The sequence below is a fragment of the Daktulosphaira vitifoliae genome, unplaced genomic scaffold (genome assembly GCF_025091365.1).
Source record: "Daktulosphaira vitifoliae isolate Bord-2020 unplaced genomic scaffold, ASM2509136v1 Scaffold_4, whole genome shotgun sequence".
NCBI classification, from domain to species: domain Eukaryota; kingdom Metazoa; phylum Arthropoda; class Insecta; order Hemiptera; family Phylloxeridae; genus Daktulosphaira; species Daktulosphaira vitifoliae.
In genome coordinates this window covers 2,290,277-2,315,884 of record NW_026099575.1, presented here as the reverse complement: position 1 = coordinate 2,315,884, position 25,608 = coordinate 2,290,277, and the positions used below count along the sequence as shown (strand labels likewise).

Below are 25,608 nucleotides of genomic sequence, written 5' to 3'. Positions count from 1 at the left end.
TATATAGTTTTTTGTATCTTCAAATAATTTCAAAAAATAAAGATAGACAGTCATTACACTAGACCTCTCAATTCCTTTTTGTAATTTTACACTCTTAGTAAAATCCATCAAGATATAAATGACAGAATTATCTGCAAAAATCTGTTACAAAATGCAAGATAATTTTTTTAATTTTACTAATATACAATCTGTACCCATTCCAGATGGCATTTTAGAAAAAAATATTATTTTAAGGATGTTGATATATCTCAATTAATTAATATACATATATTTATAAAATAATTATAGTTTGGCTATGGCTACTGATTCTTCTATTATTATTGGCACTATTGATGAAATGCAAAAATTACATATACGCACAATCCCTCTAGGGGAAGCACCTAGAAGAATTGCTCATCAAGAAATCAGCAAAGTATATTTATCATTTTTATAAAAAAATATAGGTTGTCTATTTTATTATTATCATTAATTTGATGTATACAAAAATTATTAATTTCAGTCATTTGGTGTTATAACAATGAGAATTGATGTCCATGAAGGGATTAACTTAGTTCCTGCCAGACCTAGTGCCAGTACAAATGCTCAAAATATTTCTGGAGCAGTGAGTAATCGTATTCCTAGTAATGCTACATCATCAAACAGTAATCAAGGATCACTGAGTATAGGAAACAGTGAATATGGTCTTGAAGTTGAAATACACAATATGCTAATACTTGATCAAAATACTTTTGAAGGTACAAAATATCATGTTTTATAATTATTTATGAATATTTTTATAAAAATATGTTACTTTTAATTTAGTGTTACATGCTCACCAATTAAAAACTAATGAATATGCATTAAGTATTATATCTGCGAAATTAGGAGAAGATCCAACTACTTATTATATCTTAGGAACAGCGGTTGTTAATCCTGAAGATCAGGACCCCAAAGTTGGGCGTATCGTAATTTTTTATTGGGATGATTCATCATCAAAATTAACACAAATAACTGAAAAAGAGGTCAAGGGTGCTTGCTATGGAATGGCAGAATTTAATGGGAAACTCTTAGCTGCAGTTAATTGTACTGTAAGTTATTTTGTACATTTTTAAAAATATGCTTGTATTCAAGGTGATTCTTTTAGCGCTAACCACTAAATATTTCTTAAAATAATAACATATTAATAATCTTCTTATAATCACATAATTATCTGTTATAAAATATTCCTTATGATGTATAGGGGTGTCAAATTTATTTTAGCTTCGATGCGAAGCTGAGAAGGTATTGGTTTTACTAAGATGTGTTTATTTTATTTTTTTTTTTTTGTGTCTTACCACTTTTTCTTAGCTCTCACCGAACCAATTTCTTTCAATGATACGTCAAAAGATCACAAATTGTATCTAGTCGAAGACATTACCCTCAAAAATTGAAAAAAATGCCCTCGTTCCCCGTAAATGGGGGAAACCTCCAAAAAAATTACAAATTTAAAAATCGCTAATTTTCGAAATTTTTTCAATTTTTTTAAATTAAAAGTGCCATAACTTTTTCAAAAATGAACATATCAATTCTTTTTTATATAAATGTGTAATATCATTACCTTTCGTTTGGCATATTTTTTTCATAAATTTAAACCTTAACCTGTCCACAAGGGGGTATTTAAAATGACCACTTTTTCAAAAAAAATTATATTTTTCAACTTAACTTTTGAAAATGTTCCGAAAAGTCTGACATTTTTATATATATTTTAAATTAAAGCTAATGTAATATACTTTATCATGAAAAAAAAAATTTTCGGATTTTATTTTACATTTTTAACTTTATTATGCTATAACTTTTTGAAAAATGTATGGATCAGTACGATTTTTTCATGAGGATTAGTATTCATATACATCTTTCATTTGACATACTGTTTTTTTAAATCCGACCATTTTCCTATATACGAAGGGGGTTCAAATCTAAAAAATGCATGTAGAAAGTAGAACTTTTTCAACTTAACTTTTGAAAGTGTTCCGGAAAGTCTGACACTTTTATATATATCTTAAATTAAAGCTAATGTAATATACTTTATTATGCAGAAAAAAAATTTCGGACTTTATTTTATCTTCATGGTAAAAACAGACATCAAAAGTTTATAAAAAAAATACGATATTTGTAAAAAAATTCATTTTTATATTTTTAACTTTATAATGCTATAACTTTTTGAAAGATGTATGGATCAATATAATTTTTTTTTTATAGATGCATGATGTCTTTACCTATCATTTGGTATATATTTTTTTTATATCTGACCCTTTACCTGCTATAGGGGGGGGATTTAAAATGACCACTTTTTCACAAAAAATTTACTTTTTCAACTTAAATTTTGAAAGTGTTCCGGAAAGTCTGACACTTTTATATATATCTTAAATTAAAGCTAATGTAATATACTTTATTATGCGAAAAAAAAATTTCGGACTTTATTTTATCTTCACGGTGAAAACAGACATTAAACTTAATAAAAAAAATACGATTTTTGTAAAAAAATTCTTTTTTATATTTTTAACTTTATAATGCTATAACTTCTCGAAAGATGTATGGATCAATATAATTCTTTTTTTTGTAGATGCATGATGTCTTTACCTATCATTTGGTATATTTTTTTTATAAATCTGACTTTTTACCTGCCTACAGGGGGGGATTTAAAATGACAACTTTTTCACAAAAAATTTACTTTTTCAACTTAAATTTTGAAAGTGTTCCGGAAAGTCTGACACTTTTATATATATCTTAAATTAAAGCTAATGTAATTTACTTTATTATGGAAAAAAAAAATTTCGGACTTTATTTTATCTTCACGGTGAAAATGGCTACCGAATGCTATTATTGTGTGAAAATTCTCGATTTTATTTTTTACATTTTTAACTTTATATTGCTATGACATATTGAAAAGTGTATGGATCAACATTATTTTTTTATGAGAAATAATATTTTTTAATAATCCCTTTTTCATTCTACATACTTTATCTTAATTAGGATATTAATAATGAACTAGCAGATCATGTAGCTTTTGGAATAGTCCACCAATTTTTTAAAATTAAACAGTATCTAAAGATTTGCATCGAAGCGTTTTTTTTTTATAGTGATTTTAATCACTGTCAGATATCATTATACTTGATCCATCTATACCACGTCACCACTGTGCCGCGACCCCCCTGTGCTGGGTTTTTTTTAATGGAAACATATATATATATATAACTAGATTTTAAAACAGAAAATGATCAAATTAAGAAAATAACTACTCATTAACAACTTTTGAACCAGTATTTCAGAGTTATTAACAATTTAAAGTAATAACTATAGATGAGGAGTGGGTGCTTCTATTACTATTATTAAATATTTCTTGACCTCACACCTCTTCCTCTTAGGTATAAAAATGTTATTAAAATTATAAAATTGAGTAATGTTGAATAATTTTTATTTATGCATTATGGTAAAAATTTAAAAATATTTGGCCACCCATATGCTAAGTTTCAAATTGATACAATCTCCCACGTCATCTATGCATTCATCAGCCGTCCTGATATTTCATTCAATAACATCCTTTATATTTTTTTTAGTCTTCCTCTACCTCTTCGTCCTTCAACGCTTATTTCCATAACTGTTCTCATAGCTGCTAATTCTTTTCTCTTCATAACATGACCAACCGTATAAGTCTATTTTCTCTCATCTTATTCACAATTAACGCTACATCTATACTCCCTTTTATATGTTCCTTATACTATCTTCTCTAGTCATTCCACTCATTCATCTAAGCATTCTCATCTCTACTACACTCATTTTCTATTCCATTCAATAATTCTTTCATCTCTCTCCCACTGATAACAATTCTTTGTCTATCCTTGAAGGTTTTTTACATAGAGAAGACAAGTTGTTGAGACAAATTTTTTTTTTTCAATAAATTATAGTATGTAACAAACATTAATTTAACATATGTTTGAATTTAGTTGTATTTCTGGATAATTTTCAAGTATAAGTTGAAAAAGTTCTATTTTTTATATGTATGTTTCAAGTTTTGAATGTCTTCTCTAGAGGGGAAGTGGTCTGATTTTAAAAAAAAGAATAAAAATTAGGTTATTGTTTGTAAACCACAACATAGATTAAATTTAAAAAAAAAAAAAATTAATAATATATAAACTAGAGAATTATTAAAAATTATGACAACATTGATGCCTACAAAATATTTTTTATATGCCTCAGGAGTCAAAATTGTACCTTTATTGGTTCATTTTATAGCTTAGTCTAAACTTAATAATGGCAATAGTTTATTAGTAGTTTAATTAGTGATTAACAAATTTAGGTGCGTCTCTTTGAATGGACTGCTGAAAAGGAATTGAGACTTGAATGTAGTCATTTTAATAATATTGTTGCGCTCTTTGTTAAAACCAAAGGAGATTTTATTATTTGTGGCGATTTGATGCGATCATTAACTTTATTACAATACAAAACAATGGAGGGCAGTTTTGAAGAGGTTTATTTATTTATTTTTTTATTAACTATTCACTGTTCGTCTATTTATGTATACATTTTTCTTTTTTAACTACTAGATTGCTAGAGATTACTGTCCTAAATGGTCAACAGCAATAGAAATAGTTGATGATGACATTTTTATTGGAGCTGAAAATGATAAAAACTTATTTATTATTCAAAAAGATAGGTAAATCAATACTATAAATAATACTTTAATAAATAATATTTTATGTGTAGCGCACCATCATTAATGAATGACTGTTAACAGTTTTTCATAATTTAAAGTTCTTTAGTTATTTATATTTTGATGTCAAACTGATTAAGTTAATAAAAATTTGTTCTCTAGAGATTTTTCTATAATTATAATTTTTAAATATTCATAATTACTTGAGACAAAAATTTTAATTTACTATTAAAAATTAAAAATTTTAATTTCCCAATTGATGATATTATATTGTAAATTATGACATTGCAGTAGAACTTAATTTAGACATTAACTATATAATAACATTTTTATTATCTTTTATAATAATTACAATCATATCACAATATAGAATACCATTCTTCATTTACTTTAAATTACTAGGTTTCTAAACCTTATTTAAATAACTATTTAAATTGAATTCTTTTTTTGTTTTTATCTGATGTGTCATAAATATCATTAAAACTCCATTTTTTAGTACTTTAACTAGTGATGAAGACCGACATCAACTACAAGAAATTGGTCAGTTTCATTTAGGCGATTTAGTAAATGTTTTCCGCCATGGTTCATTAGTAATGCAACATTTCACAGATACATATGTATCAATTCAAGGGGGAATACTTTATGGAACATGTAGTGGAGCCTTAGGTAAGAAAAATATATATTTTTTTAATTATAAACAAAATAATTATTTTACTATTTTACTTTTTTTATGGTTTTATTTAACTGAATTAATAATAAAATGTAATTATATTTTTTTAATTGTTTATTTATTTCAAATTAATTTACTGTCTAATACCTACTTGTAAAAATTACATTTTTATAGCTGAAAAAAAACGTTTAAAAATGTTAATAATAATTAAATATTTTTACAAAAAATGATTCATGGGTCCTAGTTAACATTACAAATCACTTATTGACACTACTTAAAATTAAGCTATTTGCTCTATTAGTAATTAGTATTACGGAAAATTAAATAAGAGCTTAATTGGCAATACCTACCAAAACTGTTAAAATCTAAGCTCTTATTCTAATGATTGGGTACAACCTGATTAATATTAAACTGTAAATATGCTATTTCATCACTACAAAAAGTTTTGTCCAAAAAATAATGCAAAATATTAATTTTTCTGTAGGATTAGTTACACAGTTAAGTCCAAAAATGTTTGAATTCTTAACTGACCTTCAAGATAGTTTATCTAATGCAATTAAAGGAGTCGGCAAAATCAAGCACCAATATTGGAGAAGTTATCATACTGAAATAAGAACAGAACCAGCAGAAGGATTTGTTGATGGTGATTTAATAGAAAGTTTCTTAGATTTACCAAAATCTGAGATGAATTCTGTTATTGAAGGGCTTAAGGTATAATCAATATTTTTCAATTCAAAGTTTAAGTGGTCCCAAATTGTCCTAATTTTTAAATTAAAAAAATGGCTTACCAGAAATTTGAGAAATTTCCTGAACTGTTTTGTTTTTTTATATATAAGGACAAAGTTATGGAAAAAGTAAACCAAGATACACAGCGAATAACACCAATTTTTGTTGTTTTCCTCTACCTAAAATTTTTTAATTCATCCTAGTAAGATAGGTTTAGAGTTTGGGAATTTTAATGACATTTTTCAATATAGGTTGGCCAAATTTTTCTTAATTTAATTAAGATTAGTTTAACTTCCCAAAGTTGTAGTTAATACATCCCTAATCTGAATTTTAATCATGATTATGAACAATTAAATATTAAAAAATTATTCAAATTAAAATAACAATATTTAAATTAAAAATCATTAATTATTTTCTTTGTAAAAAAATAATTCTATTTTAAATTTTAAAATGAAACTAATTACAATTTAATTGAATTGAAACAGATAAATGTTGTCTCCAGTTTTAAAAAACTAAAATAATGATGAATTTCTATTTGTTGATCAGATAAAAAAAATGATTTGACTACATATTATTTTACATTTTTTTGAGTCAAAAACTTATGTTCTTTACAGTAATTTAAAATATTCACTTGTTTTTGAGAAAATGAGTCTTATACTCTGCATAGAGGTGAATAATCTAAATAATATATACTATCTAGATACTATCAAATGTCGAACTAATATTTCATAAATTATGAATAATTTAATATCTGAATAGGCAAGTAATGCCTAATAATAAAAATAGTCTTACCAGTGATTCGCCCTCAGTTAATATTTTAAATAATAACTTCGAAATTACTGGGTCGAAAGTTATCATAAATTTTAATTGTTTTAATTTTCAATAGAAGACTCATTTAAGAAAACTTAAATTCAATTTTAAATTACAAAAGAGGAAATATAACTGAATAATTTTATAAAAATTATATGATTAAAAAAATATAAAACTTTATTTAACATTCCATCTTTAAAGATGTCAAATGACGTGTAGTTAAGAAATGATCCTGTATAATGTAGATAATGTAAAAATTCCAAAACAATTTTAATTTATTTAACTTTCTTAATTTGCTTTCATTGCATGAATATTTACTAGAGTTCATATGACTGTCAATTCAAAAAAATTACTAAAGATACAGAGATTGGTCTCAGTGATGTCATAAAACTTGTAGAAGATTTGACAAGAATACATTAATTTTTAATTATTTTTTTTAATTTGCTAATTGATTAATATAGTAATTTAATTTGAATAAAACACTTTGTTTACTTTTGTATATACCATGTTTTGTATATATTACGATTCATTTTTATTTTGCAACTATGTATTAATTTATTTTTCAATATTAGTTAAATTCTATATTGTTGAAAAAAAAACGTAAATAAAATTTTAAATAACTTTTTAAATCATCCAAAATATTTTGTCATTATAAAAATGCAGTTGATAATACAATAATTTTATACTCCTTTATATATTTAAGTATTAGTTGTCATTTAACTTCTTATTTAAATTACTTTTAAGTACTTATACAATAAACGATATCATTTGTATTGGTCAGAGTAGTATAAATTAATTTAATTACTTCATTTTTAGTATAGTTGGAGGTTCTTATACTACAAAAATAATTTTTTTGTGATGTAAAGTAACATATTTAAATTAAGATAAATAGCACATAAAACGGGGGTATTTTAATACTTAATCTTTTTCTCATTTTGGTTTGTTATCTCGTAAACCTTCAATAATAACAACAATAGTATTTTTCATCTTATTATGTTACGGTCACAAATTTAATAGTCCAATAATCAAGGCCCTACAACTATTTAAGTAATAATATTATAATTAAAAAAAGGACCAGTATAATGAAAATCTACTATAGATTCAAATCTGAAAGTGACTAACATCAATAACATAACGCTTCAGTACCATTATTAATAAAGGAATTGAAAAAAAAAATTACGAAAATTCTACTAATTTAAACGTAGATCTATAATTGTTCAAATAAGAGGTCAAGATGTTTTTCTTTTTGTTTTAATATGTTTTATCTAAATTTACAGTGTGGCAATCGACCAACCACTTACTTCGTTAGATTCAGCCGTTTTTTTAAAAATGGCTAATAAATTAAATAATTTGACAATAAAAGTATAATTAAAAGTTAAAACCAATGATAATTACTTATTATTATTGCTATGAGTTTATTTTCTTATAAAAAATGTACATAACATATACACATACACACAAGTCGTCATAGATGCAAATAATTTGAGTTAAGAGGTATGTAAGTTCCAAACTTCAAAACATTTGTTCTTGCTCCATTCCAATTAATATACATAGCCTCATTTTTATTTTGTTAAAAACAAGAACATCATCAGAGCCGTATTAAGAGGGTAGCATTCTAAGCTACCCTTTAGAGCCTCCCCCCAAGATTCTTAGGGACAAATCTCAATATTAAAGAGCAAAACCTACAAATATTGATTAATTCAACTTATAGTGGCCCTTATCTCTTTTATTATTTTATTTTTTACTATTATTATTATTTTAAATAACTTAACTGTACCTTACTTTACCTGATATTTTTCTTTTTGGTTTATTACACTGCATTCTCATTGTGCTGGTTTTTTTAACTACGGGGATCATTGATAGAAGAAAAGTCGTCGAAAAAATTTCTTTTTTATAAAAATGTATAGATTAGAAATTAATTAATTTTTATAAACCATTGTAATATTTTTGGTTTATTGTTAGAAAAATTATTCTTGAGGGTAAAATTTCGGGGCAACTTTGAAAGTTAAATGAGAACTCATTATTACTGTTTTTCTATTAAATGTAGTATGGTGTAAATGAAGTTTTGACTGATCAATAACTAGTTTTGTATTATTACTTTTTTAAGATATCAGCATTTAAAGATTTTAAAAAGGTGTAGAGTGGAGAATGTATAGCGATTATTTTCTTGGATTTTAACTAGTAAAAATCTTTAGAATTTTTTCTTAATATCGACTTATCAAAATAGGGTTATAGATAACGTTTTTATAGAACGTAATTTTTTAAATATTTAAGAATAAATAATATTTGTATAAATATGTCATATTTAGTCGTATGATGAAAAGTTTATTAAATATAAACATATTTTTATAAAGTAGTCATTTTTAATTTAAATTGTACAAACATTTTTAATAGGTAATTATTGGATGAATGATTAATTTAATAATCCATTTTACACTAACAGTCAATTTTTTAATAATTTACAAAAAAAAAAAAAAAATAGAAAATTACACCTAGTGTTCAATTTTAAACCTCTTATGACATGTGAAAGAGTTAATGAATCTTGACCCAATTCTATATAACTTTATTTTTTATGAATAAATTATTTTGGGTGTCAGATGGTCGAATTTCAAAATTTAAGAACTAATGCCCGCCTTATAAAAACAATAATAATAATAATAATAAATTCCATAATTCAAACAGAAATTTATTCTTTGGATATATATCTTATAAATATTTTCCGCCAATTTCTCATATAAAGAGTAATACCCCGATTTTTATTAAAAACGGGTCGCAATTTGTCTCATATTTTAATTAAAAAAAAAAAACTCATTAACAGTCAAAACCAATATCTAAATTAAAATGTTTAGAATAATTCTTGTCCCATATTATTAAAAATTTTTAATAATATAATAAAACACAAAATTTATTTTATTTATAGTAAAACCATAATTATGGTTTAGAATGTTTATGAGTTTTGTACAAAAATATGGGAAAAATTATATACCGTCATGATACATTTTCAATAAAAATTGAGCGACCCCTTATTTATTTGTACAAGAACTTTTCAGAAAATTAAGCAGCATAATTTTTTATATTTTTTATTAAATAACTTATTAAGTTATTTAAAAGAAAAAAATTCATTTTAGAGAAAACGAAAAAAATTCTCTATTTATTCACTTTACTGATCAGAGTTACCTACTCGTTCAAGTGATTAAAATACACTTTGTATAACACTAACTATTTAATTCTTAAGATTTTAAGTAAGTAATTTTACTACTCGCTCAATTTTCTTTAATAGGTCCTTATCATTTTATAATAACTGCTGTTTTTATACATCATTCCAAATATTGATAATGCAAGGACATTTTTATATGGCCTAGCCGGTAAAACCTGAAAAATACTATTCTTTTTATTTTATGTTTAGTTTGTTGATAATAATATAAATTATACTTATTTCAACGATCATTTGTTTCTTACAGTCAAAAACATAATTATGGCTACTAAAATTGTGAAATCATTATTCAAAAGGTATTTTTAATTAATATTCATTAATTGTTATTAATTTATATGTTCTATAAAGTACATAAATATTAATTTTGAAGTTACAAATACTGACTCAAAATAAAATATACTTTAATACTATTTAATTTTTATTAAAACTTTAATGAAAAAAAAAATTATTTTTACATTGTTAGTAGTTCATTATATTATATAACTGGAGTTTGGTATGTAGCTAACTATCCTAACATTCCCATTTGTTTTTGTAATAAGTATGACTTGTTTTGTTATTCATTTATACCTAATTCTACCTTAGTTTAAGTATTATAATAAGACTTGTGCTTTTCTCAAATTTAGAAGTTCCGTTTTTCATTCATTATTTAGTACTAATGCATTTATCCATTGTGATCACTACTAATAATTTTAATTATTTTTACTATTTTGTTAGGTCTATAAAGAATAATTACACTCTAAAACTACACATATTACATAAACAAAATCATATTTAGTTTATGTATTTTTTACTGATCAAATCATAATTTGCAAATATTTATATTACTCCTGTATGACAAACTTTAAACCTCATTCTATATTTTATTTATTCTGCAAAAAAATATATTTTAAGACATAACAAAGTTTTGCTGATCAATCATCAATTAGCGTAATTAGTCCCTGTAAGTACTGTACAAATTATTATATCTTATTTATAATTTTTTTTTAGTCAGCCATTGGGTATCCTATTTACACCTCAAGTAAGGTATAAAGCTACACTTCCTTCACTTAAATTTGAATATCATGATCTGGAACCTACAATATCCCGGGAAATAATGGAAATTCATCATCAAAAACATCATAATACTTATGTGGTAAACTATAACAATACAATTGAAAAACTAGAAAGTGCTGTGTCAAAAGGTTTGTTTTTGTTTATTAGAAATATTATTTAATTTGTTTTCTATATTTACGTTGTTCATTCTAAGAGAATATACCTTGTAAAATCAAAAAAATATATTTTTGGGATCAACAATTCAGAAAATCTAGATGTAAAAACTGGTAAAATAGTATCTACAAATTATGGAAAAACCAATGATGAATGGGATGGGTATAATCTGGTTTGTACCAGAGACTTGATACTACCAATGAGAAAATTACAAGAAAAATCTTGTTGGCTTTCTGGGGAACAAACTCGGGATCTTTTAGCAAAGATAAAAATCTATATTTAATATTTTTTTCTGTGTAAATATTAAACATAAGTGATCAAAACTATAATAATTAAAATTTAAGAATTATATGATAATACTTTTTTTGTAGCTCCTGAAAAAAAAATGTTTGTACACATTACCATTTGAATGAAACATTGTCAGCATAAGTAATATGTAAATTTATATGCATTTTAGGTGATACTAATACAATTATTAGCTTGGAGCCTGCTTTAAGATTTAATGGAGGTGGACATATTAATCACACAATTTTCTGGGAAACTCTATCCCCTTGTTCTTCACAACGATCAAGTTAGTAAAGTTCTATCAAAATTTATGTTTAATTCTAAAAAATATTTTCACCATCATAAGTTGTCTTTTAGATACATAATGAAAGTTTCTTAAGCATGTATACTATAGAGTTAATAGTTATTGTGTCCTTGTAGAAAGAGATGGTCATTTCAGTTAGTGAGCTGATTTCTCATTTAGTATATACAGCTGCTTATTACCGTGTTTTAAACTATAGACAATATGTGTTTCGTCACTAATGATTAACTCAGTCACAACATCTTTTTTACTATACTTTTTAAATATAGTTCATCAAAATTGTAGTATATAAAATTTGATAAAAACCAGTGTTTAAACAATTGTTTATATCTCCCAGTGGGATATATGACATATTCCAACTAACAATTTATTTCTTTTTTAAATTGTATAGATACTTTCATAAATTTGAGCTAATTATTATTTTCACATCTACTAAAATTTTTTCTTATATTGGGCTGCTTTGTAGCTGTTGGTATTAGAGATTAATGAGGTTTTATTATTGGTAGTCTAACTCAAATGTACTACTTTAGTATACCATATATATATATATGGTATAAGTCCAGTTTACCGGGCACCCTTTTTTTTTTCAATTTTTATTTTTTATTGTATATTAATATAATGTAAAAACTTTTAAGCAGAAGCAAGTGGTTCAAATTTACAGTATTTTAAAGTTATAGGTTATTTTGTCAGCTAACTTTAAATGGAGACAGTCATTATTTACAGGTGTTCATTTTTCTGAAATAGTAGTCATTGTAATACACTTGATTTATATATTTATATAATAGATATGAATTGTTCTTATTGATTATGATCGTTTACAATCTATACAAAAATATGTGTTGACACGTTCATCAGTGTGCTATAATCTTTAGTAGTGGCAAGTTGGATATATCAGGTATTTTTTTTGAAGTAAAACTTTTTTATAGAGGGTCTGAAAAAAAAATAGAATATCAAGCGCATGATCGGCATCACTGTTGGTGATGGTCGTCTTTAAATTATATTTTATATTATAATTTAGTACTATATTTTCGAAAATTAAAGTGATTTTTATTTAAAATGTATTAAATAATTTAATTTTAATTAATTTTGATTGTGCATAAAAAAATTTGTCCAAATGGGGTGTTAAAATATAGTATGATACAATACAAACTTAATATTCTATCAGTTGGAGGAATTTGAAAGAAGTTTCACTTTAAACAAGCGTATTTGTAACACACATTGGTTTTTGTATTAAGCTCATTTTTTATTCCATTTTAAGTATAATTTAAATAATTTCAATTTTATTCCTTTTCCTTATTTTCTTCCTTCTCTTTGTCGTTAATGTTTATATCAATGTTTTCTGAATGGTATTACATTGCTACATTTTTTTTTTAATTTTATGGTTGAATATATTGTTAGCTTTTTGCGTTTTTTGAAAAACATATATTTTGTAAAGTGGAGTTAAGATATTTTTTAGATTAGTATAAATAAATATTTAATGGTAATTAAAATTACTGTTGTTAAATATTTCGTTGCATATTTGTAACATAATAAAATAAAAAAAAACCAGTACAGTGTGGTCGCGGCACAGTGGGGACGTGGTATAGATGGGTCCAGTTTAGATGATATATGACAGTGATTAAAATCACTATCATAAAAAATAATTCGATGCAAATCTGTAGATAGTCTTAAATTAAAAAAAAATTGGTTGATTATTCTAAAAGCAAAATAACTCCTATTTCTATTATTATTCCTAATTAGTAGTTGATTTATAAGTATAACTTATTATTAATATCTATTAAAGCAATTCAATGTAGTATGAAATTGATATTTAATAATTTAGTATTATAAATTTTTCAATGAATTTATAAAAAATTATAAAGTAGTTATTACTTTTATGGCAAACATTTATAAAAATTGAAGGGCTTGACATAGAACTTTTTAGATAATAATTTGTTGTTATGATTAAATGTTATGCAAAAAATTTTTATCAGAGTAAAAAAGATAGTTTTATTATTCAATTTTTTGTACTAATTTCAAATTAGTAATTATATTTTTTCCATCACCAATAATTTTAGATATTATTACTAATTAGTTAAAAACTATAAGGAAAATAGTTTTGAATATTTCAATTGTAACATCTATTTAAATACAAAGAATTACATAGAAATTAATAATATTTCTTTTGAAATTATTTATTACAATAAAAAAATTATTAAAAACACAAATAATTGTTTTTAAATTATTACAGATTTTCATTTTTAATATTTTAAAAATAATCAGTGCAAAATATATTTATTAACCCATTTTTTAGTATTTTAAAGTTGATTTTTTGAAAGTTTATTATAATAAAATGTTGAATTTGTTACCATAAATTTTAGCTTAACTTCAAGTTTGAAATTTACATTATTAAATAGAAAATTTTATGAGAATAAAAAAATAGTATTGTTAAGGTTAATATGCAGTCAGGAAATTGTATAATTACAATTTACTGTAAATTTATCAGAAAATATCAATATTTTAGATATAAATGACATTTATATCCCTTTTTCATTCGACATACTTTATCTTAATCAGGATATTAATAAGGAACTAGCAGATCATGTAGCTTTTGGAATAATCCACCAATTTTTTTAAAATTAAACGCTATCTAAAGATTTCCATCGAAGCGTTTTTTATGATAGTGACTTGAATCACTGTCAGATATCATTATACTTGATCTAACTATGCCACGTCACCACTGTGCCATGATCCCCCTGTGTTGGGTTTTTTCAATTTTTTTTACTAAAAACAGCCATAACTTTTTCAAAAATGAACATATCAATATAATTTTTTTTTATAGATGATTGATGTGTTTACCTATCACTTGGTATATTATTTTTATAAATTTAACCCTTTACCAGCCCATAGGGGGGATTCAAAATAACATATTTTTCACAAAAATTTACTTTTTCAACTTAACTTTTGAAAGTGTTCCGGAAAATCTGACACTTTTATATATATCTTAAATTAAAGCTAATGTAATGTACTTTATTATGAAAAAATTAATTTCTGACTTCATTTTGTCTTCACGGTGAAAATGGCTTTTTCATATTCATGTTCTAGCGTTAGACAAATTTAAAACTAGTTTTTATTTATATCTGACAGTGATTAAAATCAGTATCATTAAAAACGCTTCGATGAAATCTGTAGATAGTGTTTAACTTTAAAAACTTGATGGATTCTTCCAGAAGCTATCCTGATTAAGATAAAGCGTGTCGAATGAAAAAGGTATATAAATATTATTTCTCATAAAAAAATTGTGTTGATCCATACACTTTACAATAAGTTATAGCATTATTTAGTTGAAATTGTAAAAAATAAAATCGAGAATTTTCACACAAAAATAGCTTTTGTTAGCCATTTTCACCGTGAAGACAAAATTAAGTCAGAAATTAATTTTTTTCATAATAAAGTACATTACATTAGCTTTAATTTAAGATATATATAAAAGTGTCAGACTTTCCGGAACATTTTCAAAAATTAAGTTGAAAAAGATCTATGTTTTTTACAATATTTCAAGTTTTGGATGTTCCCTATATAAGGGGAAATTGTTCAATTTTAATAAAAAGTATGTCAAATGAAAGATGTACTTATAATGTATTTAGAAAAAAAAAAATTGTACTGATATATAAATTTTTCAAAAAGCTATAGCATTTTTAAGTTGAAAATTTAAAATCGAACATTTTAACACAAAAATAGCGTTTTTTTAACTACTGCAGCCATTTTCATGCAGAAGAAAAAGGGTCGGGACAAATTTTTTTTTCATTTTATAGTACATAAAATAAGCTTTAATTTGATATATATTTGAAGTACGCAGTATTTCCGTAACATTTTCAAAAATTAAGTTGAAAAAGTTAATTTTGGTAAAAAAGTTGCTATTTTAAATGCCCCCTAATGAGCATGTTACGTGATAGATTTTCAAAAAAATGATATCAAATGAAAGGTAGATATCTAATGTTTTAGTATAAAAAAAAATTATGTTGATTTGTTGATTTTTCAAAAAGTTATGGAAGTTTTAAGAAAAAAAAGTGAAAAAATTTCGAAAATTAGCGATTTTTAAATTTGTAATTTTTTTGGATATTTCCCCCATTTGCGGGGAACGAGGGAATTTTTTTCAATTTTTAAGGGTAATGTCTTCAACTAGATACGATTTGTNGATATTTCCCCCATTTGCGGGGAACGAGGGAATTTTTTTCAATTTTTAAGTGTAATGTCTTCAACTAGATACAATTTGACGTATTGTTGAAAGAAATCGGTTTGGTGAGATCATAAAAAAAGTGGTAACGAACACAAAAAAATAAAAAACATTCTAAAACGCATTCGCATCGAATCTAAAATTTAATACATCTACGAAAAATTACATGGTTTTGTCTTTATAGGTTAATTACTTACAGAGTACAAGTTATCGGAATATTTTTTTTTTTTTGTTTCATGTATTATAAAGGCTTCAATTTGTACTAATTTAGAATTATATAAGTATTTTGTTACTATGCAAAATATTACAAAATAAGACATTTTTCTTAAAATCCTATGAATTTTTGTTTTAAAGACCTACATTTTGAATAGTTTTTCATCTTAAAGTACATTGTTCTATCTTTAATCTGACGTAGGATATTTTTTCAGAACATAATTTCTTTTTTTAATCGTATAATACATTATGAAACTTTAAGTTTGATTTAGTTTTGAATGGTGTAATGATCCATTACTATGCAAAAAAATGTCAAACTATGCTAATTTTATTAAAAGTTTCTTTCTTTGATTAATCAGCCGCTAGGACCATCCCGTCTCACAACCAATTCTCCAGCCATCTCTATTTATCACCAAATCCTTCCAGTTTGCTTCGCCTCCTTAGTCTTCTATATCCCTCTTAACTATATCTCGCCATCTCAATTTTGGTGTTTCCAAGAGCCTTTTTCCTACTGGATTCTGTTCCAACATCATTCTTAGTAGAGAGTTCTGGTTTCGCATTGCAGGCCCTGCCCATCGCAACCTTTTTTTCTTGATCGTCTCTGCTATGTTATTTTCATTAAAAATTTCTTGTAGGTATATTTTTCCTTCTTCTCCACTCTCCTGTGGTATCATATTTTATGGGACCGAAGATCTTCCGTAATATTTTCCTTTCTAGTATTAAGAACTTATTCTCATCTGATTTCCTTAGTGCCCAGGTTTCTGATCCGTACAATATCACTGGTCGTATTACACTGATATATAAATTTCTCTTTATCTCTCTTGATAATGATCTAGAACTTAATAGTGTCTCCAAACCATAATAAGTCCTGTTTCCCACTTGGATTCTCGCAGCTACTTCCTTGGTGATATCATTTTTTTCACTCACAATTGAGCCAAGATATTTGAAAGAATTGACTCTCTTAAATTTAAAATGATCTACCTCCAAAACGTGATCCATCCAATTTTGTCTACCTATAATCATATATTCAGATTTTTGTTCATTCATTTGTAGTCCTACTTTCTGTGCTTCATCATTAAGTCTTTAACAGAGCCGTTTAATTCTATCTTGATATTCGTCCATCATTACTATATATCATCACAGTTCAGTAGCTCTCCAAAGTATTTCTCCCATTCTTTAGCTATATCTTCATCTGTAGTAACCATTACTATCTCTAATAAAACGTTCGCTTCTTTTGAAAAGTCCACTTATATTCTTAATTGTCTTATACATATCACGTATTTTATTTGCTTTAAAATATTGTTCTGTCCTTTCAAGCAAGTTACACACAAATTTTCTTTTCTCATATCTTAAAATATTATCTGCTTCCTTTCGTCGTGTAATAAACCTTGTTCTTTTTCTCACATATATTATTGAACCACACTTTTGATACCTTTCTTTTTGTTCCTATTACTCCCGTCGCTGATGCTTCTATAGTATCTTTGACATTCCATATTTTATTCACATCACTGATATGTTTTATCTACTTCTCTTCAAAAATCTTCTTGGTTGTGCTGTTATAATCCTTGAGAATCCTTTTGTCTTCCAACTTCTTCACATCATATCTTCTCATGGATGTTGCATTACATTTATTGTGCTTTTTTAGCTTTATACGTATCAAAAGACCCATTAGTAAATGATCAGAGTCAGAGTCTGCCCCACGTAATGTTCGAACATTAGTAATTCCATTCTTAAACCTCTCATTTACCAGAACGTGGTCTATCTGATACTTATATTTTCCATCAGGGGATACCCAGGTGTACTTATGAATCTCCTTGCGCGGGACCATAGTGCTTTTTATATAAAGTCCTTTTCCTACTGCAAAATTAATTAGCTTCATACCGTTGTCATTCGAAGCTTCATGTAGGCTATGTGTCCCGATTACCGCTCTATACAGCACTTCCTTACTGATTTTAGCGTTAAAATCACCTAGAACTACTTTAACATCACCAACTGCTGTATCCATTACGTTTTTTAATATAGAGTAAAACTCTTCCTTCTCTTCGTCGTCTTTTTCTTCGGTTGTTGCGTGAGCATTAATTAGAACTATTCGAAAATCTCTAGTCCTTAGTGTTAGCGTGGAAATTCTTGGGTTAATATCCCTGAAATCCTTCACTATGTGGATTATTGATTCATGTATCGCGTAATCAGTCCCTAATCTATGTCCTTGTTCACTATTTCCGTTATAGATGGTTGTTTGAGATATTTTACTAGATCCTGCATCTTCCTATCTCACTTCTTGCAGGGCAATACATCTTATTTTATACTTCTCTGCTACTCTTACTAAATTCAATGCTTAAATAAAGTTCGTAAATTCCAAGTACCACAAAATAAATCCGATTTCCAATTTTCAGTGATTTTTCCAAATAATCTATCCAGAGGCTTGGTGTTAGAGTCCTGAAAAAAGATTGTTCTACTTGGCAGAGTTGTTATCCCTGCGCTAAACCCCCAACCTGGAGGACCATTCTACACCAACCACTTAAGGTCAGCGTGGGGCTATTGCAATATACTTTGCAATGTATTATGCGATGGGAGCGCCACTTTCCTTAAGTCAAAGCTTGGGGCCTCAGGTTTGCTGAACCCGTAACACTGAGTGTACCTTTTTGATTTATGAATTTAATTAATGCTCAATAACTTCTGAAAATTGAACTTTCAGATAGTTTTTCATTTTTTAACTTTAAAGTACATTGTATAATTTAATGTAGGAAAATTATCAAAAAAGCCACACAGAACTTTGTTTAATGATTAAATTTTCAAAACAAACATCCTCAGTAACTCAAGTTTTTTAAGTATTATTGATATTTTCAATAATCTATCTAGCTTTCAAAGAGTTATATTTATATAAAATGAAAACTAAAAATATAAATATAGACTGTGTTACGATTGTTCATTTTCGCGATAATTCTTTTTATTACTGGGACTATTGGAAATTTTTTTAAATTATTGGACTGATAACTTCAACTAGATATGTTTTGCTATCTTTTGAAGTATTGTTGAAAAAATTCAGTCCATTAAAAGCAGAAGTAATGACAGGTACAAAAATACAAAAAAAAAAAAAACAGCTAAGTAAAACCAATTGCTTCTCAGTTACATATTGAAACTAAATTCGAAAAAAGGTGCCTGAAAACTAGACTTATACCTTTTCTTAAGTATAGATTTGTTTTGGTACTTCGATGTTTTATAGTTTGAGCTATACATTTTTTTTTATTCATAGGCGATCTTGATAAAGCAATAATACAAAGCTTTGGTTCATTTGAAGCATTTAAAAATAATTTGTCGGCTGCATCAGTGGCTGTTCAAGGATCAGGATGGGGTTGGCTGGGCTATAATCAAAAGAATAAAAAATTAGTTACAATATCATGCCCAAATCAAGATCCATTATTTGCTACTACAGGTAAATAAATTTTTCAGTATTAAATTTTAAACAAATTTTAATTATAATTTTAAACAATTTCAGGGCTTTATCCTCTATTTGGAATTGATGTTTGGGAACATGCATATTATTTACAATATAAAAATGTACGTGCTGACTATGTTAATGCAATTTTTGATGTTATTAACTGGGAAGCCGTATCAAAACGTTATAATGATGCAATAAGCCAATAAAAATGTTTTAATTATTAATATTTAAATTTTTTTTTTAAATTGCTTTAAATTACAAAATGCATTTGTTTTCAACATTTTTCTATTAATATTGTGAAATTGTTATGATTTTATTTATAATAGAGCATGATTTCTCAATGAATTTCTTAATGTGTATTTCTTTTTATTTAAAATTTTATTAATAAAAAAATAATTTATCATGACGATTTTTTAAAGTTACAGTTATTAAAAAAAATTTTATTTCAGTTAAGGTTTGAATACATATCAAAATATATATAAGTAGGGTATATAATTTAGGGGATTCTAAGCCCCCCCGCCTCACCCCAATTTTTATTTTATAACATTTTATTTTATTATATTTAATTTGAGAATTTTTTATTGAAATAGTGTACGTCAAGTTGTGGCCGCCGTCACCACACTTTTTCTTGACTTTTCCTTGAACGACTTGTTAACAAACTATGATGTTATCGGTGGTTACAATCAAGTAATTGTCACCGTCGAGAACGTCCTACATACAATCATTGGTAATAACACTTCGGTGATAACATCTAAGTGGGTAAACCGAATCAAAACAATATGGTATGACGCGCGCATAATGGGTGACACCCAATGAAAACTAACCTAAGTCGGGGGGGGATGAAACTCGACGTAAACAAACTTGCTGCACGTCTATAGATTGTATATAATAAATAAATTCTAAAAATTTTATCATTGGCTACCAGACGCATAGCTAAGCATATTTCAAACATCAAAGGTACCGCCATATTATAACCCACATTACCGTCTACATTTTACGAAAAATAATTGGAGTCTGCGTTTTATCAAAGTTATCTTTTTCTAAGAATTTTTATCATTGCCTACCAGACTATTAGATAAACATATTTCAAACATCAAAGAGGTCACCGCACAGTAATGATCATTGTCGAATGCATTTATTTTTTACATAGTATTTTATCGTTGGTTACCAGACGCTTAGGTCACCATATTTCAGACTTCAAATGTATTACTATATTATAACGTTCATAGGCGTCAGCATTTTATGAAAACAATGACAACGTCTGTCGTTATGACATTTTCGTAGTTTCTAAGAATGTTATCATCGGTTACCAGACGTTTAGGTCAGCATATTTCAAACATCAAAGAGGTCACCGCAAAGTAATGATTATTGTCGTATGAATCTTATCATCGGATGTCAGATGCTTAGGTAATCAAATTTCCAACGTCAAATATGTTACCATATATTAATGGTCACTGTCGTATACATTTTATGAGAAAAATGGCAACGTTGTCTTTTTTCACGCCTACGCATTTTATTATTTTACTATATAACCGGTTAAACGCACTGTATCCTGTCACATACGTGTTCAATACGGCTTGGAACGAGATGACGTTAAGATGAAGTGGTTGGTGTATCCTCTAAGAGTCGCCGACCAAGAGCAATAGAATTATTTTGACCTGTTGTACATCGGTGACTCTGAAAAATCACATTACGCGTACATTTCCGATTTTTCGAGGCTCGTGCGCAGCCAAAAAACTAATCACAAATGCCGCATATACACTTGCAAACGTTTCTTCACCAGCTTTGATGATCAGCCTAAAAAGCATATTCTTCGGGGTCAACAAGCGTTGGTGCAACACAAGTTGATATGCGGCAAGAACAAGCCTATTTTACCTGTTATGCCGGCAGAGGGCAGTAAGGTCGAATTTGACGCGTGGGTAAAGACGCAACGGTTACCGTTCGTCATCTACGCCGATTTTGAGGCCTTACTGGAGAAATCAGACGATCGTATGGGTGCATACACCAGGACTGTGCACACCCACCATCCCATGAGCTACGGGTTCATGGTGAAAACATCGGACGATGTGCCCTCCGAGCTCCTCGAACGCTATGGTATACCACAATCACCGGTGATATACCGTGGGTCCGAGGATCGCGAAGAGGTTGCCAAGGCATTTGTGATGGCTGTAACTGAAGTGACGCGCAACATTTTTAAATTGTTGCGCAAAACCAACGTTCCCATCCGAATGTCTGTCGATGATGTGCGCAGGCACGGGGAGAAAGTGGTATGCGACTTATGCCGTACAGCATTCAAGGAATCTAACCCCAAAATCGCAGACCACTGCCATTTATCGGACTGATTCAGACAGACGTTGTGCAATGCTTGTAACCTGAAAGTAAAGACGGTCAACTTTGTCCCATGCTTCTTGCACAATCTTTCAGGTTACGACACACATTTCATCGTTACTGAATTGGGGTACGACGACCAAAGGATTTCGGTCATACCGAATTCCGAGGAGAAGTATATTTTGGTCACGAAACACATGACCAATAACTTCTCCATACGGTTCGTCGATACCTTCCGATACATGGCCTCCTCCCTGTCCACCTTGACCGGTAACCTAATGACGCCCATCTTCGTTAAATTCCGGTAGACGGCCTAGGTGTTCCGCCCGGAAGACATGCCGTTGGTGACGCGTAAGGGTGTATACCCCTACGAGTACACTGATAGTTGGGCTAAATTAGACGAAACGGAACTACCACCTCAGGACGCTTTCTATAGTCAGTTGAGTGAGTCTAATATTGATGACGACGACTATAGACATGCCACGGAGGTGTGGAACCGTTTCGACTGCTCAACCCTCGGTGAGTACAGCGACCTATATCTTAAGATCGACGTGTTGTTGTTGGCTGATGTGTTTGAGAACTTCCGCGACATCTGTATTTCAACATACAATTTGGACCCGGCGCACTATTACACCGCGCCTGGTTTTAGCTTCGATTGTATGTTGAAATACACCAGGATGAAGCTGGAGNCTATTACACCGCGCCTGGTTTTAACTTCGATTGTATGTTGAAGTACACTGGGATGAAGCTGGAGATCTTGAACGATTACGACATGCTACTGATGGTGGAACAGGGAATTCGTGGTGGGTTAGTGCAGGCTGTCAAGCACTATGCAAAGGCCAACAATCCTAAGACACCCGATTACGATCCGTCAAAACCAGACTCATGGATCGAGTACCAAGACTGTAAGTAATCTATACGTGTATATATAAACGTGCAATAATTGAGCGGTGGTTTAAAAACGTTTAATGTATACAGGCAATAACCTTTACGGGTGGGCTATGAGTCAGCCCATGCCGTACGGTGGCTTCCGGTGGTATAAAGGAGCAGACCCTCTGGCTGACCTCCAATCGTTGTCGGACACTGGTAATACGGGGCGTATATATGAAGTGGACGTATCGTATCCACAAGAGCTGCATGACGAGCACAACGACTTGCCGTTCTTGCCTGTCAACGATGTACCGCCGGGTTCCAAAGAGACCAAACTCATAGCCACTTTGAAACCCAAACAACGGTACGTCGTACACTATGTCAATTTAAAACAGGCAATCGCACACGGACTGCAAGTCGATAAAGTATGTATAATTAACCTATAAACTATAAGCGATGATACTAATATAAATATTTGTACTGCAGGTGCACCGCGTTTTAGAGTTTCAACAAAGTGCTTGGTTGAAACCATACATTGAGTTGAACACTGAAATGCGGAAAAAGGCGGCAAATGCTTTTGAAATAGCATTTTTCAAACTAATATATAATGCCGTCTTTGGCAAGTGCATGCTCAATGCTAAAGTGGTTTATTCGATAATTTTTTACATTTTATAGGGAAAACAATGGAGAACTTGCGTCCAATGGAAACGCATCCGCATTGATCTAATCTCCAGTCCCGAACGTCTAAGCAAGCTCGTAAACCAACCAACCTTCAACGACTGTATCAAATACGGTGGACACAAAGATGGTCAAGTTTATCAAACCTATATACGTCGGTTTAGCAATGCTTGACATTAGCAAGACACTAATGTACAAGTACTTCTACGACGTATTGAAACGACATTATGGCAGTGCAATCGAATTGGTTTACATGGATACAGGTGAGTACAACAGTACAGTAGAAATATTTTTTATATTTATATATTTTTAATTTTTCTCAGACTCCTTCATATACCTGTCAGAGTAGGCGACTTCTACCAGGATTTAGCTGATAGCCCCGATTTACTGATGCACGTGGATGCATCTAGCCTGCCCAAAGATCACCCTTGCTACTCCACCGATAGAAAGAAGATGCCCGACTTGTTTTCAGACGAGACCAGTGGCCTCGCCCTCTTTGAGATCGCTGCACTTCGATCAAAGTGCTGCGCATTTGACATGCAAGGCAGCGAACTCATAATGTCTAAGGGGATCCGCGGACACGTCGTCCGGAACCATCTATCTTTGGACGATTACAAACGGTATTTGTTCAAAGACGATGGTGATGGTGACGATGTGTCAAAACGAGCATTGGTTGGAGAGAATGCCCGTGCGGTCATCGGAGTGATACGCGGTGGTGAATCTCCACCGACATTATCGTTACCCTTCACACCGTACCGACAGAACGTGTCAATCCGTTCGTTTGAGTACGAGGTACGCACTTTACGTACAACCAAGTTGGTGCTTAACCGTTTCGATGATAAGCGCTACACGCTCGACAACAGAATCGACACGTTGGCCCACGGGCATTATGTTATACCACCATCGGAAGACCTATAGTTTTTAAGTTATTATCATTGTAAAAAAATATTGCCAAGAATTGAAAATATTTTTTGTAAATATACATGTATTAGTATATAAGTAGTTTTGAAACATTTTTTTTTTAATGTAACATAATGTAGTAAGAAATTGTATTTTTTGTATAAAACATATGTATATACGTGTACACATCTGAAAATATATATATACATATATATATATATATATACTACAACGTTATTTTCTCTTCTGTACAGTACAATAGTTGTACGTGTAAGATGCCATAGTATTTAAACTATAGTTACGTAATGAGATGTCACATTTTGATGGAAAGGTATTATCCACCAAAACTCTAAGAATACCCTACGGTAATTTACATGCATATGACATCATGCAGCTAGGTTTTTGACCATGTTTTAACCTTTCTGAAGAATTAAGAAGAAGAAAAATGATTTGAGTTTTATAGAAACATAGTTTTTTTATATGATGTTATTAGAGAAATAAAATCCTAGGTAATAATCATTATTTTAAACATTATTATTTAAACGTCTTTATAGTCTTTGTATCCATTCATATTTTCATTACAAATTCCGTTAAAAACGAGATTTTCACTCTGTCTTAGTATATAATAATAACAGCACTATTTTGTCAATGCAACATACGTTTATTTTAAACATTTTTTTTTTATAAATTATATACATATTTTAGATACTTGTCGTTTTACGACGGATAGCTATTACTAACAACTACTGTTGGTATTTCTTGGTTGTTTGTACTTGATGGTATGATTGTTTCCGACTGTATACTTGCATCTCTTGTATCATCGGCCAGCGACCCAAAAAATGTCGAGCATACGTTTTCTCCGTTAGATGACTGAAAAAATGATATATATTTATTAAATATGTTCTAATCAAATAGAAAAAAAAATGTAATTCATCATTTCTTTAGTATATTCTTCTAGCATCGTCCACCGTTGTTCCAACTGCTGGCTCGCAAATTGTTTTATTTGGCTTATGAAGCTAATTGTAAGGTACTCTTGTATTAGACAATATTACTAGAAAAATCAGAATAATTTAACTGAACTAT

General features: G+C 28.5%; 3 protein-coding genes across 4 annotated transcripts in view; all 3 read left to right on the top strand.

Annotated features, from left to right (window-relative positions):
* Positions 1 to 25,608, top strand: part of LOC126905339 (DNA damage-binding protein 1) — a 98,547-nt gene that overhangs the window by 9,233 nt on the left and 63,706 nt on the right. Inside the window, exons 12-19 of one of the 2 annotated variants that reach the window (XM_050684942.1) lie at positions 289 to 412; positions 500 to 734; positions 802 to 1,067; positions 4,316 to 4,486; positions 4,563 to 4,672; positions 5,166 to 5,335; positions 5,824 to 6,050; positions 7,197 to 7,504. In XM_050684942.1, the coding sequence (XP_050540899.1) occupies positions 289 to 412; positions 500 to 734; positions 802 to 1,067; positions 4,316 to 4,486; positions 4,563 to 4,672; positions 5,166 to 5,335; positions 5,824 to 6,050; positions 7,197 to 7,295 (1,402 nt within the window). In that variant the 3' untranslated portion in view covers positions 7,296 to 7,504. Of the gene's footprint in view, positions 1 to 288; positions 413 to 499; positions 735 to 801; positions 1,068 to 4,315; positions 4,487 to 4,562; positions 4,673 to 5,165; positions 5,336 to 5,823; positions 6,051 to 7,196; positions 7,505 to 25,608 lie in introns of those variants that run through there. The other variant, XM_050684943.1, reaches the window with a different exon arrangement.
* LOC126905360 (superoxide dismutase [Mn], mitochondrial) lies at positions 10,218 to 20,094 on the top strand. Its single transcript, XM_050684998.1, has 5 exons — positions 10,218 to 10,385; positions 11,077 to 11,270; positions 11,753 to 11,866; positions 19,564 to 19,743; positions 19,807 to 20,094. The coding sequence occupies exons 1-5, from the start codon at positions 10,351 to 10,353 to the stop codon at positions 19,953 to 19,955; spliced, it is 672 nt and encodes a 223-aa protein (XP_050540955.1). The 5' UTR covers positions 10,218 to 10,350; the 3' UTR covers positions 19,956 to 20,094.
* On the top strand, positions 22,413 to 24,712 carry LOC126905571 (uncharacterized). The gene is made up of 5 exons (XM_050685399.1): positions 22,413 to 22,565; positions 22,727 to 22,982; positions 23,056 to 23,372; positions 23,623 to 23,888; positions 23,949 to 24,712. The coding sequence occupies exons 1-4, from the start codon at positions 22,413 to 22,415 to the stop codon at positions 23,797 to 23,799; spliced, it is 903 nt and encodes a 300-aa protein (XP_050541356.1). The 3' UTR covers positions 23,800 to 23,888; positions 23,949 to 24,712.

Bases quoted from the DNA above. Each gene is read 5' to 3' on its own strand.
- LOC126905360 (XM_050684998.1), top strand. From the start codon at position 10,351: ATGGCTACTAAAATTGTGAAATCATTATTCAAAAG. The intron at 10,386-11,076 runs GTATTTTTAATT...ATTTTTTTTTAG, and splicing joins GTGAAATCATTATTCAAAAG to TCAGCCATTGGGTATCCTAT. The intron at 11,271-11,752 runs GTTTGTTTTTGT...TATGCATTTTAG, and splicing joins AGAAAGTGCTGTGTCAAAAG to GTGATACTAATACAATTATT.